We start from the raw sequence: 20,415 nt of genomic DNA, 5'->3' as shown, positions 1-20,415 counted from the left end.
CGAGCGGTGACGCGCCGAGGACAGGGAGAGAGCACAGTCGCACGCCTTCAGCCCCCGCATGTGCCGTGAGGTTAGAATGTTGCCACAGAAGCACACCTCACGAATTTTCGAGAGCGCATGCGCGCTCTAGTGTTTTATTATTATTGATATATATATATATATAAATCTTCTACTCTTCTTGAAATCTTACAGAATGGAGTAGACCTTGCATTGGTACAAACTCTGTGGGTTTACTGCAATAATCAAAAAGTGCATGAATATATGGTTTTATTATTGCACTTTCTTTTTGTGTGGTACCTTTTCAGTGCAAGACACTGCACAGTTCTCTCTTTCAATCTAACATCCCAGGAACACCACCTAAAATATGTGGGTAAAAGTACATATGTTAGTGGCACACACTTCAGCTTTTACAGCCACAGGGCTTTTACTTGCTGCTCTCCACTTTACCCTGGTTCCCTAGAAATGTTTTTTTTTTTTTACAATTTAGCATTTTTTTTCTGTTTAAAAAAAATAAATGAAGAGAAGAAATGTAGAACAAATGCAATTTTGCTCAAACAGTTTAGCCACTGGATGTTTTACCTTTGCAATGCTATTCTTTTGACAGAGATATTAGTTACTGGTTTAGTCCTATAACACCTTCCATCTCTCTCCCCCCATCCCCTATTAGTTCATATAGTTTTTTTAAAATCTGAAGCAGATGGCAACATTAGCTGTATAGCTGTGTATTCTCTCTCTGGCCAATGTAGATAAGTACAGAAATGTTATTGCAAATTTTGCTTTCTGGATGGGTAAGCAGGTAAAAATGCATTGTAGAGATAGTTTGATCAACTTTCTACCCCTAGCAAGATGAAATTCAAATAGTTGCAGCTGAGTGGCAAATCAGATGAGCAAAAATACTCAAAGTACTGTAATTTGGAATTTTATGCCCTATAAAAGAAAATTCCTTATCGTTCAGCTAGATCATTCCACACCAGTGGGTTTTAATCACCTGATCAGCAAATATTGGAAGAGAAAAGCAGACAAATTCCATTGACCTCACCAGTCTGCACTATTCGTCATTTCTCTACTTCCAGCAGATGCTGCAGATTGGATTGGTGCATCTGTAAATAATACTTGTAGTTATTGTAGAGAGTCATCATTTCTGAACATGAAAATTCATCTCTAGCTCTATAATGTCATACAGGAAGCATTGATTTTATTTTTTATTGACATTTGTTTCTTTATAGTTAAAAAAAAAAAGTAAAACTTGTTTGATGGACATGCTATTGATACAATACAGTCTACCCCTGTTCGCAAGTCTTTTGCAGTATTTTCCGACCTCCTCTTCCTGGTACCAAAGTCAGGCTACACCAAAGCAGCTCCTGATTGATGTAGCCTGACTTTAGTTTCCAGAAGATGTGGGCAGAAAATACTCAGAATGATCTCGCCCCCGCTTTTCAGCAGCCGTCGGCGCACCAGCTGCCCTCTCCTGCCTCTGATCCGCTCCTAAGCTGCACTTGCAGTGTTTTGAAATTCGCAGGTGTTCTGGAACGGAACCTCCACGAATTTTGGGGGAGAACTGTACTTGTATATTCTTTCAGACTGAATACTTAAAACCACATTTACAAGAAAACTTACAAGCCAAATAGAGTCTGCTTATCTTTTCCTTTTGATCTAATCTCCTTCAAGATTGCTTTTATGTTTATTTTATTACATGTTTTTTTAACTGTGTATTTGTTTTATTATGTATTCATTTTAAATACTGTGTATGTAGATTTTGTAAACCGTTTAGTTTTAAATGATATATAAATTTTAAAAATAAATAAATAATCTTGAGGTCATTTTTAAAAAGTATTTACTGCATTTTAAGGAACATACGCAGAGAGATGTATCCAGTACAATCACTTTATTTTTAGGTTTCCATAGGGAAGAACCATAACAATTTGTTAGTTTGTAAAGTGTCTCTTAGCGTCTACAATAAAATATAGTCAGGTGAGAGCAGCTCCTCCTGGCTCTTCAGTATCTTGAAGATGATAAATAGCTGTGGTGCCTCCCAAGTAAGCATCTGACTACATTTTAATATATCATTTTGCATCTTGAACATTGTGTAGGGCTTGTAGGTCAGTACATGATTCCCTGATTAATCTAAACATGAGGAAATGCAATAGCAGTATGAGCCCCAGTTTCAAATCTTGAGGGCTCATATACACCGAAAATGGTAAAACCAGAGGACATAATTTGAGGTTGAGGGGTGGTAGATTCAGGGGCAATGTTAGGAAATTCTACTTTACGGAGAGGGTGGTGGATGCCTGGAATGCGCTCCCGAGAGAGGTGGTGGAGAGTAAAACTGTGACTGAGTTCAAAGAAGCGTGGGATGAACACAGAGGATCTAGAATCAGAAAATAATATTAAAGATTGAACTAAGGCCAGTACTGGGCAGACTTGCACGGTCTGTGTCTGTATATGGCCGTTTGGAAGAGGATGGGCAGGGGAGGGCTTCAATGGCTGGGAGGGTGTAGATGGGCTGGAGTAAGTCTTAACAGAGATTTCGGCAGTTGGAACCCAAGCACAGTACCGGGTAAAGCTTTGGATTCTTGCCCAGAAATAGCTAAGAAGAAAAAAATAAAATAAAAAATTAAATTAAATTAAAAAAAAAATTTAAATTGAATCAGATTGGGCAGACTGGATGGACCATTCGGGTCTTTATCTGCCGTCATCTACTATGTTACTATGTTACCCTTAAGTACATTTCCAGTGACAAGTTATAAGTACCATGAAGTGCTCCACATCATCTGCTTGTTAAACACCTGTCCTAATCTTCTTTTTGTGTATGCATTCTGTGATTAATACCAGCCTTTGATAAGAGTTCATCCCAAGCTTTTTGAAGAAGGCCTGAATTCAGGGTACACCTCATCTGAAGAATCCATTTCTAGTTCCATCAGTTCCCTCCCAATTACATCCAGTCCCAAAACATCTCAAGTTTCAGAGAAGGTTGTGTCCTCTCAACTTATAGCATTACCCTTGAAATCAAATATTCTTCACCCTACATAAAGTCTTGACAAACAACAGGCACCAGGTTGTCATGGCTTCCAAGTCTATTTAAGATTTACTATGCTTTCCAACAGAAAACGTTTTGAACAACTTACATTTCTAAAACATAGTGACTGAAAAATATGACCTGGCACTTAGGTATTCTAGCCTGAACTGTCGGGCAGCACCGTTAGAGCTATGAAAGCCAGACAGCAGCAGCAGGCCCATTGCACTTCCAATGTATGTATGCATGCAGTCACGCATATTTTCCCCCACCCCACCTCATCCTGGCACTGATAATAAGTGGTAGAAAAGGAGAGCAGCTGCACATTGGGCCACATCCTCCTCTTCTGCTGCCTGCTACTGAATCTAAAATTTGAACCGTATACAAGAATTCTATTTTTATGCCACTTTGATTCTCACTGAGCTGAGGCAAAGGTCAGCAGGGGGCAGGGTACACCTGGGTTTCTCTGTGCCACTGGTGGATGGAGGAGAGGAGCTGGGTTTCTGTGAGTTGGTGGAGGGGAAATGCTGAGTTTAAGTGGGCCACAGGTGGGGATGGTAAGAATTGGGTATCTGTGTGGAGAGGGGGAAAAGGGAGAGAATTGCGAGAACTGATGGCAAGCCAGTCATGGAGCGGAGCGGGCCCAGGCAGGAAGCGCAAAGGTCACGCTTCTGCCTTATGTGCCGCACTGCAGGGAGAAAGGCAGCCGTCCAGCACCAACCACGCCGGTTAAAAAAAAGGTACCAGGGGGCGGGAGGGAGGGGGAGAGGTGTATTCGCTCCATAAGACACACCCACTTTTCCACCCCATTTCAAGGGGTGGAGAAAGTGCATCTTATGGAGCGAAAAATACGGTATATAGTCTATGTGTATCATGGGGGCTGGAGAAAGGTGAATAAATATTATGGGGTGGGGCTAGAAAAAGGATGGAAAGGGGGGAGAGCTGGCAAAAAGTGAATATTTTTTTTTTTTTTTTTGCAAACTACAAATTAAGTACCGGTATTTTCCCTTACAGATATACTTTGAGTACTTCAAATTCTTCGATTGCTGCTGTTCTTTGTGCACTTTACCCTCACTTCCCAGTGCATAGCACTGATAATAGGTAAGTTTTGGGTTTGTTTTTTTACTGTATTTTTACTAAAGACTCCTTTTACTAAGCTGCGCTAGCGGTTTTAGAATGTGCTACAATGCTGCGCACTAGACGCTAACGCCTCCATTGAGCTGGCGTTAGTTTTTCCATGTAGCACGGGGGTTAGCGCGCGCTAATCTGCAGCACGCAATAAAAACGCTACCGCAGCTTAGTAAAAGGAGCCCTAAGATCTTTACCTTTTAATTCATAAATTGTTTGGAATGTCATCTGCCTTAGCTCTATTGACCTTATTTGAAAGTCTAATTTATGTTTTAAAATATATTTGATTTTTTACTGTATAGAATACCTGACAAACTTTCCTATATCAGATTTGTGGATGATGGATTTTCTTTCTTTACTCTAACCTCTTGAAAAGATCCTTATGGTCAGAATAAGCAAAGAAAACACTTTCGGAATGAGTGTTTAGATGATTTCTATATACGTGACAAACTCAGTGCTACACACCCTCATCTACTCTGGCTATCTGCGCTATATTGATACTTTTCCTGTAGCAGCGAAATACTTCTGATATCATCTAGTTCAGAATTGGAAGGGATGTTCATTGAGGCATTTGATCATCGTTTGAAAGAAGTGCTTTGTACAGGAATGCCTTTAATTGTGTTTTTAAGAGGGTGTGTGGTTAAATGCAAGGACTTCCAATAGGAATTATTCAGATCAGACTAGCACAGGGGAATAGCTTTAGTGGGTAATTTTATAATAGGACTAGTGTTTAAGCCTGTTTAATTAATGGGTGCTAGAGTAGATGTCTGACTGGTTTTTTTTTTTTCTTTGTCTCTCTCTCTTCTTGGACGCTGTCTGTCATTCTTTCTGTCTGTGTCTCTCTCTGGCCCCCTGCCTGCCTGTATTTCTCTGTTGAGCCATGTCTGCCTGTCTCTCCGTGGCCCCTTCCTATGTCCATAGTGTCCCATCCTATGTCCTTAGTGCCCTCAGTGCCTCCTTCCTATGTCCTTAGTGCCCCCAGTTCTGCCTTCCTATGTCCTTAGTGTCCCATCCTATGTCCTTAGTGCCCTCAGTGCCTCCTTCCTATGTCCTTAGTGCCCTCAGTGCCTCCTTCCTATGTCCTTAGTGCCCTCAGTGCCTCCTTCTTATGTCCTTAGTGCCCTCAGTGCCTCCTTCCTATGTCCTTAGTGTCCTTAGTGCCCCTTCCTATGTCCTTAGTGCCCTCAGTGCCTCCTATGTCCTTAGTGCCCCTTCCAATGTCCTTATTGCCCCCAGTACCTCCGTCCTGTGTCCATAGTGCCCCCTTCCCATGTCCTTAGTGCCCCCAGTGCCTCTGTCATGTGTCCTTAGTGATCTCAGTGCCTCCTATGTCCTTAGTGCCATCAGTGCCCCTTCCTATGTCCTTAGTGGCCCACAGTGCCTCCTTCTTTTCTATGACTTTGTCCCACCCCCACCCTCCTAAGCCAGCCAGCCTGCCTCCCTCCCATCCCCCTTTGCAATATAACCCTTGAGAAGCATGTTTCCATCTTCCCCCCCACCCACTATTGTCGCCGTGCAGCCGACCCCACTGACCCTCCAATTGCGAGTTGACCGACGGGCCTCCTGGCTCCGGCAGAGTCTGCAGCGCTCTGGGTGCGCTGCTTCGTGACCTTCTGCTGCCCTAATTTCCTCTGCCACATCTCTGATGATGTCATCATGGACGCGGCAGAGGAAATTGGGGCGGTGGAGGGCCGCGAGGCAGCGTGTTTGGAGTGCTGTAGACGCTGCTGGAGGCTTGAGATTTGTGGTCGTCTCGCAGTGGGAGGGTCGGGTGGGAGGGTCAACGGGGGTTTGGGTGCAGCGGGGGGGGGTGCGACAACGATTATATGGGAGCTTCTGAGGGGATCAGGGCAGGGTCGAGGGCACCATCGTATACTGGAAAACAGAACCCTAGGCGCGCATGCGCACTCCTACCTGCCAGAGACATACTGATCATGGAACACGCAAGTGGGAGTGCGCATGCACGCTTAGGGTTTTATTATTATAGATGCCTAAGTGAGAAACCCATGAAATCACCTAACAACAAAGGTAGGAAAAATATTGTTACCATTAGGTATTAATAAGGTTATATTGTATGTATATGAAAAATGGATGGAATAAATGGCATTACAGTTAGTACTACTATTATGGGGGTGGGGTCTGGGGCGGAGCTTGAGAGGGGGTACTTGGTTGATATTTGTTAGACTTAGGGGGTACTTGGCTTGAAGAAGCTGAGAAACACTGCTCTGCAGCATCCTCACCCAAGGGAGCAGAGTCCTGGCCCAGGTATCAAATCCAGTTCTTTCACATAGCACAGGATGCATCACTTCTACTTATTAAATAGACCAGTCTATAATGTATATTTTCTAAATGAAAGCAAAGTTTCTATCCTAGTTTATTTTGTTTGCAGGATAGGGATTAACACATGGTTTTTTTGTATAAAGTGTACTAATATTAGATTTGATTTATTCTTTTCATTAATTTTGTTTAGAAATATTTTATTGGCAATATCACAGAACACACAGAATGAAAAGTTCACAAGCAATGCTAAATATAGTTCCATCATGATTCACGTATTTTAAAAAGCAAAACAAACAAATATACCTTCATTAACATGTAAAAGCAGGACAAAGCAAAATATGTGAGGGCACATAGAGGGAAATGTCTTTTTTTGAAATGATGTTCTTTTCATTTGTTTTGGCTCATCTGTAATAATGCTAGCCTAGTATCTATATCTATCTCTCTCTCTCGCTCTCTATAGATATAGATCTATCTAGGGGTGGAGCTGTCAGTGTGGTAGTTTCATGCCTCATTCTACTGTACTTGGAAGGAAGCATAAATATTTGGTCTCTTCTCTGTCTTCACTGTTTCTGCTTAATCTTTACCTGTATTTTTTGATCAACAGATATCACCTTCAAGCCTTAAGACACTTATATGTCCTCGCAGCTGAGCCCCGACTCCTTGTGCCTGTTGATGTGGACACAAACATTCCATGCTATGTGTTAATGGAAGTTACATACAAGGTGCCGCTAGCTGCATAACTGCCGTTGGCCTGATACTGATTTACCACCTTTCCTGACATAGTTCCTCATTTGTATTTACACTGCCACACTAATGAGCTACATTGTTAATATGACAACGATACTAATTGTGCTTTTTGAAAACAAATGTTTGACCTTGTTGGAACAGATGTTCAAGGCATGCATTATTGGCATGGGTTGACATAGAGGGACACCCCATATCACTGAGGGCCATTGAATTTTGGAAAATAGAATGAACTTTAGAAATGAATACACCCTAGTTTGAAAAGCCAGCATCACCTCTTTATTGAAGATAACAAGCTTGAGATCAATATTCAGAAACAGTTTGGTAAATATGTAGTAGAGAATGACATGAGGACAAATTTTTCCCGTCCTGTCCCTGTCCCTGTCCCTTTCCTGCAAACTCCATCCTCATCTACACAATCCTCAAACACTTTAAAATCATAAGTGTTTGAGGCTTGTGCGGTTAAGGCAGAGCTTACAGGAATGGAACAGGGACAGTGACAAAACTTGTGGGGACAGGATGGGGAAATTGAGTTCCTCTGGGGACAAATTTGTCCCTGTGTCATTCTCTAATATGCAGGCTGCCCATTTTTAAAGACACAAGACAGATGAAGGACAATTCTATAATTGGGCACCTGCATTTACGCACCTGTTGCATGGGTTAAATTACAGAATACTGACACTTACGTGCATAAACGGACACTTACCCCAAAAGTATTAGCAGAGCACCTGTTTGCTGGTCTGTGGAAGAATGTGCAAATTCAAGGGGGCATACACGTGGGCTTGGTGTGGGGGGGACAGGGCCAGGGCTCCCACTTAGGTGCATTTCTTCAATATTTACACGACTGCAGTTAGGCCAGGTCTGTGGCTGGTTGTAACTATTTGTTTATTCAGTCATTCAGTTTTCTATACTGTTCTCACAGGGGAACGCAGAACAGTTTTACATGAATTTATTCAGATACTCAAAGCATTTTTCCCTGCTAGCCCAGAGGTTCATAGACAACAACGCGGAAGACAAAGGCGCGCGCCGACAACTGAGCGCAAGACAGAGGCGCGCGCTGAAGAAAATTACTGTTTTTAGGGGCTCCGACGGGGGTTTTTATTGGGGAGCACTCCCAGTTTACTTAATACAAATCGCGCCGGCGTTGTGGGGGGTTTGGGGGGTTGTAACCCCCCACATTTTACTGTAAACTTAACTTTTCCCCTAAAAACAGGGAAAAAGTGAAGTTTTCAGTAAAATTTGGGGGGTTACAACCCCCCAAACCCCCCACAACGCCCCCATAACGCGGCGCAATCTGTATTAATAATAATAATAATAATTTTATTTCTTATATACCGCTGTACCGTGAGGTTCTAAGCGGTTTACAGTAGAAACAGAAGAAATGCAATAAGTAAGATTAATTAAGATGAAGAGAAAGTACTTAGAGTTCCCCCCCACGCCCCCCCCGTCGGAGCCCTAAAAACAGTAATTTTCTTCGGCGCGCGCCTCGGGGCTGCGCTCAATTGTCTGCTCGCGCCTTTGTCCCAGCGCGCTTTTGACCTGACACCGGCCCAGCGGGTTCACAGTCTATCTAATGTACCGGAGGCAATGGAGGGAGGATTAAAGGGCAGATTCTATAAGAAGCGCCTAATTAGACACTGTTCAGCGCGATTGAAGTACAATTGGGTGCTGTTTAATGAATCATGCTGAACGGAACCTATTTTGGAGGTGCCCAAGAGATAGGCCAGCTCTAAGCACAACTAAAAGTCAGGCGCCTAGCTGAGAGCTTAAGCATGCTTAAGAGCAGCGATTCTGCAACAAGGCGCCTAACATGTAGCCATGCCTAACGTGCATAGCGCCTGTTTTTTTGAAGGCCGCCTAAATTTTTAGAGGCACCTTGTTATAGAATTGCTCTTCCTTGATATGCCCCTTTAATTTCAATTATTGCTGATTAAAGAGCTTACTTGAGCTTGCTGCTCGATTTAGATAGGCGCCGATCTAGATGGGTACCTCCGAAATAGATACCTAACATTAGGCGCTGGTTGAAGAACTTGGGCCTAAGTGACTTGCCCAGGGTCACAAGGAGCAGCGTGGGTTCGAACCCACAACCTCAGGGTACTAAGGCTGTAACTTTAACCCCTGCGCCACACTCTATTAGGCATGAGTAAAAAGAGCATGAGTTTTACAAGAGAATCTTTGTGTCGAAATATAGAAAGTGTTGGCCAGATATATCAAGTTTTAGTTGGTGTAAATTCTTTTACTCAAAATTGTGCTATTCTATAAAAAGCGCTCAATTCTGAGTGCCATTTATAAAATAGCTCTTAGCGCTGATTTTTTTATTGGTGCCCAAATTTGGGTACCATTTATAGAACTGAGGCCATAATTGTGATATTCAGTTTTTTTCTTCTTGGCTAAAATCATGTGCTTATAGATGCCAAACAAATTTCAAGAAGGATTTATGCAGATAGAAGTAAATGGATTTCTCTTGAGTAGCTAGAGGAAATAAAATGTGAAGGCTATTTTCAGTGGAGGAGAAAGTATGCATGAAAATAAATATATTCTAATATTGTGCACGCGATAGCCATTTGCTACAACTAAGAGAAGATTTTTAGAATCTAACTATACACAGCAGGCCTTTCCTAAACAGTGGTATATTTGACAGAGCAATAGTTCTTAGTTTTCAGAATATTCACAATGAACCTGCTTGAGCTAGATGTGCTTGTATTTCCTTCACTAGTTAAATACTCTATGTAATATTCATTACAGATAGCTTTAAAAACCAAATTGACTAGTGAGCGCCTTTGTCTGCGATTGAGAGCCACAGCTTGAGGTCTTTGCTGTGCCATTTTCTTTGCGACCAGCAGCTTTGGGGATAGATAAGGAGGATTAAAGGAGATGGCAAGCAAGAGGAACATAAATAAATGAAAAAAATACCTTCTTAAAATTTATAGTGATATTTTATTTCAAAGGGTACACAGTGGTATGAAGAAACAACAGAACAACTGATGGCACCCACCCTGCTCCCTGAGCTGCATTTACTAAAGCAGGTATAGCACTGCCATACTTACAGTAGATAACATATATGCTCATAATGTAGGCACAGTCCCCATGTAATTTGCAGCTGTTCTGTTCAGCTAGCAGATTGTGGTCTTATTAAGATTATCTCTACTTAAGAAAGTAGGATGAAAGCCTGACTGTTCTTCCAAGCCTAATGGGATCAGTTACATACACAAGGACTTAACACTAGCTGCCTTCATCTTTTATGACTCCATGTGCAATTTTTCCTTAAGTTAGTCATGCTTCTGTCTAAACTTTTCTTGTTTTAAATCTTTATTCATTTTTTTGTGTTACAACAAGTGTTACAAATAAACTCAATAGAAACTTGAATACACACTTGACTAACTCATATATTAATATCAAGTTTAACATTAATATAATAATCCCCTGTCCCACCCTCCTTCCCAACCAATAATACATAAATCAATTTTATTATACATTCTTTAAATATTAATTTAGTATGTAATAATCAAAATTGAAAAACCCACCCCATTTCCCTCTTTATAATTATCTTATCATGGGAAAAGTTCATTAGAGAAATCATGTTAACGGTCTTCAGATGTTTCCAGTTTTATTTATGGGAAAAATTATCCTTCTTTACAAAAATCGGTTAATGGTCCCCATATTTTTTTAAATTTATTCATGTATCCTTTGTGTGTTGCAATAGCGAGTTCCATTTTATATATGTGGCATACCGAATTCCACCAGAACATATAATTCAATCTATCATGTTGTTTCCAATTGAATGTAATTTGTTGTATTGCAATTCCAGTTAAAATAAATAAAAGTTTGTTATTACTGGATGAAATTTGGCTTTTTGCTCTCATAGTTGTTCCAAATAATATAGTATCATATGTCAAGGCTACTGGATTTTCTAACATTCTGTTAATTTGGGGCCAAATTGATTTCCAGAATGATAGGATAAATGGACAAAAGAATAAAAGATGATCTAATGTCCCAATTTCAATATGACAGTGCCAGCATCTATTAGATCTTGAACTATCTATTTTTTGTAAACGAGTAGGGGTCCAAAAAGCTCTATGAAGAAGAAAAAACCAAGTTTGTCTCATAGATGCTGACACCGTACATTTTAACCTCCAAGACCAAAGTCGTGGCCATTGAGATGCACTAATTTGGTGTTTTATCTCAATGCTCCAAATGTCTCTAAGACCATTTTTTGGTTTTTTATTTATATATCCGGATATTAATTTATACCACTGTGCGGCTTTGTGTCCTATTGAGTCTATCTGGAAACATAAGAATTCCAAACTGTGATATTTAGCGAGATCTTTCCATTCAGGGAACCCTTTCTGAATAGATTGCTTCAATTGCAACCATTTAAAATATTGTGTTTTATTGAGACCAAATTTTTGTTGCAATTGTGAAAACTCCAGCAATTTATCATTTTTAATTACATCATCCAAAGTGCGAATGCCTGCTATCATCCAATGTTTCCAGATGACTTTAAAACCGCCAATTTTGATCTTGGGGTTTAGCCATATAGTTTGGTTGGTTGATTTACTAATTGGAATTTGAGTAAGATTACTTATGTATTTTAAAGTTTTCCAGGTATCCTTAAATATTTTATGATCTTTGTATAACCTTGGCATTTTGATACCAATTACATGATTAAGACGTAATGGAAACATAAGCCTCCATTCTAGCCAAAACCAGTCTGGAATATTATCTGTGGGTTCTGGGAGGATCCAATACATACCATGACGTAAGATATAGGCTTGATGATACCTATAAAAGTTGGGAAAATTTACCCCTCCCTCCTTAATTGGTTTTTGTAATGACGCTAGAGCAATTCTTGGTTTTTTATTAAGCCATATAAATTTTGTCAAAGTCCTATTTATTTTTGTATAAAACGAATCTTGAAAGAAAACTGGTATCATCCCCATTTGGTAACATACTATCGGTAAAATCATCATTTTTACAGTTTGTACTCTTCCCCACCAAGATAAATGCAAAGGATTCCATTGCTCACACATTTCTATTACTTTTTGTAATAAGCATTTTTCATTAATTTTCATTGTTTCATCTACTGTTTTTGTTATCAAAATTCCAAGGTATTTAATATATTCTTCCTTCCAAACAAAAGGGAATGTATCAAATAAACCTTTTGTACAATGTATATTTAGTGGAAGAATCTCTGATTTATTCCAATTAATTTTATATCCTGAAAAATTTCCAAATTTCTCAATCAATTCGAGTAGATGTGGAATGGTGGATTCTGGATTCTTCAGATATAGTAATAAATCATCTGCGTAAGCAGATATCTTATATTCTTTATCTGAATGAGGTATACCCTGTATCTCCTTAGCTTGTTGGATAGCTAATATTAAGGGTTCTAAAACAATATCAAACAGCAAAGGGGATAAGGGACATCCTTGTCTAACTCCTCTCTGTAGATTAAATTTTTCTGAAAACGTATTATTAATATATAGTCTAGCAGAAGGGGAGCTATACATTGTTTGTATCATTTGTATAAATCCAGGACCTATACCAAACCATTCCATTGCTTGATACATAAAAGGCCATTCTACTCTATCAAAGGCCTTTTCTGCATCTAATGAAATTGCAAAAGTAGGTTCATTCATTTTCTTTGTTAAATATAACATATGGAATGTTAATCTGGTATTGTGAGATGAATGTCTTTGAGCAACGAATCCTGTTTGATGCATACCTATTATATGGGGTAGAGCTTTAGCTAATCTTAGCGCAAGTATTTTTGCTAATAATTTTCCATCTACATTTATTAAAGATATTGGTCTATAGTTTGAGACCAAAGTGGGATCTTTATTGGACTTTGGCAAAACAATAGTCAAAGATTCTGCTATAGTGCCTTTAATACAACCTTTATTGAGTTGATATTGATAAAGATTTAATAAATAGGGTAATAAAAATTTTTGATATGTTTTATAAAATTCCACTGTATATCCATCACCACCTGGAGCGGATCCAACTCTAAGGGACTTCAAAGCTGTTCCTAATTCTTTTAGTGATATTGGTTCTTCCAAACTTCGTTTTATATGTTCAGGAATTTTTGGACCCTCTAACATTTTTAAAAATTCAAAACCATCTTTTTCTTTATTTAGATAATTTTCGGAAGAATAAAGAGATTTATAAAATTTTAAGAATTGTTTTAAAATAGGTTCAATTTGTGTATATGTATTTCCATTTTCATCTTTTATTGCTATTAATTTTGTTTTTCTTTTTTTCGCTTTAAGATAATTTGCCAAAATTCTTCCTGATTTGTTTGAATTACCATAGTACAATGTTTGTTGAGAAAATAAATCTTTCCTAATCATCTTAGATGAGATCTCATTATATTTACCTTTTAATTTTAATAATTCTTGTTGAATAGAATATTCCCATTTTTCTATAAGTTTTGATTCTAAATTTTTAATCTCTTTTTCTAAGATTAAAAATTGTTTTTTAATTTGTTTTTTTAGAAAAGCCGAATAAGAAATTATCTGTCCTCTAATTGATGCCTTAAAAGCATCCCATAAAGTTTCTCTGTTAATATCATCATTATCGTTTATTTGAAAAAATTCTTTCATTTTTGTTAGAAGATTTTCACAAAAATTTTGGTCAACCAACAGTGTATTATCCATTTTCCAAATTGGTCTGTTATTATTTTGATCTGTAGTTTTAATTTTGATCCACACTCCACCATGGTCAGATAGAATAATTGGATCAATGGCTGCTTGTGTCACTTGATGTGCAAGATGATTTGAAGTAAAGATATAATCTATTCTTGAAAAGGAATTGTGAACATGAGAACAGAAAGAAAATTCCCGACCATCAAAATGAAGTATTCTCCATATATCTATTAAATCACAAGATTGAATCAAATTATCTAGTCCCATAGATTTCATAACTCTACTTGGGTTTTTATCTAATAAAGGATCCATTACAGCATTGAAGTCCCCTGCTACTATAAGATTTGAAGTAGCCAGTGGTATGATCATTTGTTGAAGAGTTTTAAAGAATTCATTTTGGTTCGAATTAGGGGCGTATATATTGATTATCGTCATGGTAGTATTTCCCATATTCATTTCCACCATTATCCATCTTCCATGAATATCTGAAGCTTTTAGTTTAAATGAAGCAGAGCATTTTTTATTAATTAAAATAGCAACACCTGCTTTTTTCCCTATAGCTGGTGAGAAAAAACACTGTTTGACCCAGCCTCCTTCTAGCTTTTTAGATTCTATATGTGAGAGGTGGGTCTCTTGTATAAGGCATATATCTGCATCTTGCCTTTTTAAAAATGATAGTGATTTTTTCCTTTTTATCATATGATTTAGACCGTTAACATTTAAAGACATAATTTTAATATCCATTTATTTTTAAATATTCAGGTATTAAATTATGTATATTTTCCCAATGTTTTAAGTATTTCTTTTCTCTTTTTCCCTTTATTCCCATGATTATCTTATATATTTCCCTTTTATTCCCTCCCATCCCTCTTATCCCTCCCTTCCCCCCCTTATTAATTACGAAAACTTGGATACGCAGGTTTAGGTTAGATTTAGATAACTCCGACAAGCTATTAATAATTATCTAAAGTACTACCATTTTTTCTCTATTTCTGTATGTTTTCTATTATTATTATTAATTATAAGAATAAGTAAAAAGTTTTTCATTCTTATGTATTGAAAGATTATTTTCTGTATTTGTATGTCTTTAAATCCATAAGAATGATTATATTAACTCACTTATATCTAAGAACATTTCAATTATAATTCAATTCTTTTCAGGTGGTATATTATATTTACTTTAAAAAGCTTTCCAATTTAGCCTCTTTCCTCAGAACTGTAACAAGAGTCTTCAGCACAGGAATCCCCTCATCTCTTATACTCATTATTATCTTCTGTTTCGCGAGAGAGTTGTCAATTAAGAGAAGCTAACACTCCCATCAGTGTTCTTGTAAGTTCTATCTCAATAGCATACTTTCTAGATATCTATGATTTTAAAGTATCTGAGGCCTGTGCAGAAGAGAGTGAAGTCCTGTGCCAAAAACCCTTCCTTTATCTCCCATAGAGGATTGCCAGGTTGAATAATTGTGGGTACTAAAATTCAACTTAATAAATAAAAGAACATAAAATTTGAGATATATATATTTAAAAAATTTTTCAGGCAATTTTTGCGTCCCCAATACATTCTTTTCATATATTTCATATTTAAAACGCATTTTAATGTATTTGAAACGCAAAATTAAACCCGAAGTACCACCTTCAACCGGAAATATAGCAAACCAATCATTTCGTCTTATTTTTTTTTTTTTTTATAATCTTCTCTGTGATTGAAGGATGATTCTCTTTCTTATTATTACTCCGCTTTCAAAATTTTTCATTCAATCAGTACATCTTTAAGTTTGTTGAAAAAACTTTCTTCGTCATCATTTGAGTTCGGAGATGTGTTTCAATTCATTTTCATTCCTTCCAGTAAGTTTATTCTATTTATTCTGAGTAGAATTCTAGAATTTTTTTTTTTTTTTTTTTTTTGTATTTTTCAGTTTTCTTGTTTTCCATGGAGAATGTTGCACGTTGTTTAAGTCTTTAATTCGATCCTTGTGTGTTCTTTTTCCATTGCTTTCCGTTCTGATCTATCTTTAACCGTCAGTAGTCTTTAGTATGAACTCATTAATTGTTCTTTAGATTGTCATAGGTTGCTCCAGTTGATTTATAAATTCCTGTAGTTTTTTTGGATCCGTAAAGTTTTGCGTTTTGTTAGCAATGGTAACCTTCATAATTGCCGGGTAAAGGAGCCCAAATCTAGCTCCTAGAGATCTTAGTTGTGGTCTCATGTCTAAGAATTGTTTTCTTCTTGTTGCTGTTTCTTTTGCAAAGTCCGGGACAATGTATATTTTTGAATCTTGGCATTTAAGATTTTTGATTTCCTTGGCTATTTGGCATATTTCAATTGCTTGTTGATGTCTTAAAAGCTTAAAAATTAAAGTTCTTGGACCTGTTTGAGTGTTATTTCTTTGTGTTGGAATTCTATGAGCTCTTTCAATTTCCAGTTCCGTTTTAAATTTCAGTGGTAGTATTTTAGGAAGAAATTTTTCAAGAAATGCAATCGGATCATTCTTTTCCACTCCTTCAGGTAATCCGATTATTCTTAAATTATTCCGTCTTTCACGATTCCGGCTGTCTTCAAGATTTTTTTTTATCTCTGTTATTTCTTTCCATATAATTTTACTGTGATTCATATCTGTATTTAATTGTTCTGTAATATCTTCTAATGTTGAGATTCTATTTTCTGTGATGTCCACTCTTTTAGTTAGAATTGCAGCATCTTCCATTGCTTTTTGTAGTTTTTTGTTACTATCTAAGACAATTTCTTTTATTTGTCTTAGTTCTTCCATAACATCCATATTTTTTTCTGTTGGTAATGGGATTTTAGAGGGTGTACCTGGCTCAGGTTTCGACCTCTTATTGCTTCCCGATGTTCCAGCTCCCAAGTCAGTTTTATTTTGTTTAGTTGAAGTCATATTTCAATATATATTTTAGTTTCTTTAAAATATTTGGTAGTAATTCTTTTTAATATATTTGCATATAAGGAGCTATTCATTTATCCAACCATTCGTCCAAGCCACGCCCCTTTTTTTCAGTATTCTTAAAGCAACTGTAAGTTATTTGTCTTAGGCTCTATTGCAAACTCTTTGTTGGCATCCAGCCTCAGCTGAAAAAATTTTGCAGTCTTCCTTTCTGGCTCTCCTCTTACAAGCCCAATCGCAGCCTTTACCGAGGAGAGCAATATTCCATGCAGTATATTTACTTTAATCTTTCAATGTGCATGTATATGTATTTCAGTGTCTCTCAACTGCCTCAATGTCACTTTTTCTTCAGGTCAAAGAAGTTACCAATCCTTTTATTTGTCCTTTTCTCAGAGCCCAAAAACCTACAATCTCTTATATCTGAATCTTTTCAATACAGCAGCAGAGATTGACATTTATACTGATCCTTCACAGTTTATTTTTGAAGTTAGCAGCAAGGAAATAGTTAAAAAAAAAAAAAAAAACCGTTGCCAAGTAGATTTCACTGTAGACCTCGCCTCATCTCCAGCAGAGGACAGCTATTTCAAAGCAGCCCATTTCCCTAGTTTGACAGGCATCAGGCATCCTTTAAAAAAAAAACCTTTATCCCTGTCACTAGGCAGCTCACCGGCAGTCCCAGACTTTTTCAAATTTTTTTTTTTTTTCCGATCCAAGATGGCCGCGGTCGTGCACCGAGCAACCGCCTGCAAAACCCCACCTTCGGGAAATCTTTCTTCCTGCGCTCTACGCCGGAGAGCTTTAATCGTGCCAAAGAGGAGGGGAAGGAAAGCCTCCCTGGCCTCACGACGTACCGGACCAGCCCTCCCTGGCAACACTGAAAAGCCGCTGAGACGGATTCAGCCCTTCACCACGCCTCCCAGGAAACAAACAAAAACGGCACCTCTTTCTCCCGAATTTCTCCTTCAAATATCTCTCCGACCCACTCAAAGAGGCAAACTCCAATTTATTATGCCGTCAAGAACGTTTTTTTTGTAGTTTTTTTCTGAAATTTAAGCCTGTCTATACGGAGCTCTTTCTTCATCCAACCGTCATCGTTCGCGTCCAAGCCACGCCCCCTGTCTAAACTTTTCTTATCCTAGTTTATTTATCTGTATGGTCCACCTCTGTTTACCCCTGGTGCTATCTATTAAGATGTTTTAAGGTGGGTTGTGCTAACATTGGAAGTAGCATACTATAAGAACATAAAAATAGCTTTACTGGGTCAGACCAATGGTCCATCAAGCATAGTAGCCCATTCTCACGGTGACCAATCCAGATCATTAGTACCTGGCCAAAACCCAAAGAGTAGCAACATTCCATGATCCAGGGCAAGTAGTGGCTTCCCCTATGTCTTTCTCAATAACTGACTATGGACTTTTCCTTCAAGAAATTATCCAAACCTTTCTTAAAACCAGCTATGCTATTCGCTCTTACCACAACCTCTGGTAATGCGTACTAGAGCTTAACTATTCTCTGAGTGAAAAAATATTTCCTCCTATTAGTTTTAAAAGTATTTCTCTACTGTAAGTTTGAGTGTCCCCTAGTCTTTGCAATTTTTGACGGTGTGAAAATTCGATCCACTTATACCCATTCTACTCCACTCAGGATTTTGTAGACTTCAATTATATCTCCCCTCAGCCTTCTCTTTTCCAAGCTGAAGAGCCCTAACCTCTTTAGTCTTTCCTTGTACAAGAGGAGTTCCATCCCCTTTATTATCTTGGTCGCTCTTCTTTGAACCATTTCTAGTGCCACTATATCTTTCTTGAGATCAGGAGACCAGAATTGAACGCAATACTCCAGGTGAGGTCTCACCATGGAGCGATACAGAGGATTATAACATTCTTAGTCTTGTTAACCATCCCTTTTTAATAATTCCTAACATCCTGTTTTCTTTTTTGGCTGCCGCTGCACATTGGACAGAAGATTTCATCGCATTGTCTACAATGAAACCTAGATCCTTTTCTTGGGTGCTAACCCCCAAGGTGGACCCTAGCATCCCATAACTGATTTGGGTTATTCTTTCTAAAGTGCATCACTTTGTTTATGTCCACATTAAATTTCATCTGCCACTTGGACGCCCAGTCTTCCAATTTCCTAAAGCCTACCTGTAATTTTTCACAATCTGCATGCGTTTTAACAACTTTGAATAGTTTAGTGCATTCTACATAACAGCATAGTAAATGACGGTAGATAAAGATCTGAATGGTCCATCCAGTCTGCCCATTAGTTATTTTCATTAGAAATACATGATTAAGTTAACTTGTCTCTTCTTTGATATTTCTGGTCTATAAACTAAAGTCCACCTGGTAATGTAGGTTTCAACTGCTGAAGTTGCCGTCTAAGCTCGCTCCAGCCTTTCCAATCATCCTGTTGTTTGCAGGATATCTATCATAAAGTCTGGCCATTAATGTCCTCACGTTCTAAGTTAGTGGAACTCCCATTGATGCCCTCCTCAGCCCATCCAACCTGAATCACAACATATGGGACACAGACCGTACAAGTTGTCCAATACTGGCCTTAGTTCTTTAATTTATATCATTTGTTTTTTTTCTTTAAAAAAAAAAAAAAAATTATTCCTTTTTACATCTTACAACAAGTGTATCAATAAATTACCCCAATTCTGCCAGATCCACCCAAAAACTGAAAATTTCCTTTCCCTCTCTAAAAGGCGTTTCACTTGTAGGAAAACTAGGTTCTTCCCTCCCTTTCAGAATCACTCAGCTCTGGAACAACCTTACCTCCCCTCTTAGGAATCCGAGCTCCCTCCAACTCTTCCGTAAACATCTGAAAACCTGGTTATTCTCAAAAATGTAACTCCTCCTCCCTCTCTGGTTATTCTAATCCTCTAAATTTTCTCTTCATTTTGCCTCTTCCCTCCACTGGAGTTCCTTTCTACCCTAACTCTTGTTAACCGTGTCGAGCTTTACGAATGTAGAGATGATGCGGTATACAAACCTAAGGTTTAGATTAGATTAGATTAGATTAGATAACAATTGAAATTGAATAAGCCTGTTTTCTCATATATGTGGAATATGAAATAATATTACCTCACATAGTAATCTCCATTATAACTTCTAATTTCCAGATACATGGTCCAACACAAAAATTTAGATTTATTTTGAATAGTATGAACAGACACCATTTCCCATATTTTAAAACTTTGAACACTAAAGTTCCCCCTCCCACCCACACCCAATTCCATCCTTTCTCCCACCCTCCCTCCCCAATTCATTATTAAAAGTGAAGACTTAGTAACACATATATTAGACCAAGCAGTGAAAGATCCCTGACAGACTAGCCTTAAATCTTCACTTACATATTAACTCACCTAAAACATCTGTTAAAATTTTATCACCTATTTTATTTCTAATTTTATTTATCACCTATTTTATTTCTAATGGGATATCCTTTGTGTTTATCCCATGCTTTTTTGAATTCCATCACCATTTTCCTCTCCACCACCATCCTCAGGAAGACATTCCAGCCATCTACCACCCTGTCCATGAAAAAGAATTTCCTAATATTACTCCTAAGTCTTCCTCCCTGCACCTCACTCGTCATCTTAATTTCCAGATCATTTATAAATAAGTTAAATAGCACCAGTCCTAGTATTGATCCCTGCGATACTCCACTGTTTACTCTCCTCCATTGAGAAAAATGGCCA

The 20,415-nt window shown here is 38.0% G+C and overlaps 1 protein-coding gene across 4 annotated transcripts in view; it reads left to right on the top strand.

The window, feature by feature from the left end:
* ANAPC1 (anaphase promoting complex subunit 1) overlaps positions 1–20,415 on the top strand; it is a 261,021-nt gene that overhangs the window by 190,443 nt on the left and 50,163 nt on the right. For all 4 annotated transcript variants that reach the window (XR_004538746.1, XM_033936934.1, XM_033936932.1 and 1 more), the window contains 3 exons: positions 4,028–4,114; positions 7,026–7,143; positions 10,114–10,191. Coding sequence is in view for 3 of the 4 variants with exons in the window: in XM_033936934.1 (XP_033792825.1) it covers positions 4,028–4,114; positions 7,026–7,143; positions 10,114–10,191 (283 nt within the window). In the remaining variant the exon portion in view is untranslated. The remainder of the gene's footprint in view (positions 1–4,027; positions 4,115–7,025; positions 7,144–10,113; positions 10,192–20,415) is intronic.

Source organism: Geotrypetes seraphini, chromosome 3 (assembly GCF_902459505.1).
Source record: "Geotrypetes seraphini chromosome 3, aGeoSer1.1, whole genome shotgun sequence".
NCBI lineage: Eukaryota > Metazoa > Chordata > Amphibia > Gymnophiona > Dermophiidae > Geotrypetes > Geotrypetes seraphini.
The sequence above is the reverse complement of the archived record's forward strand: the minus strand, read 5'-3'. Positions and strand labels throughout refer to the sequence as shown.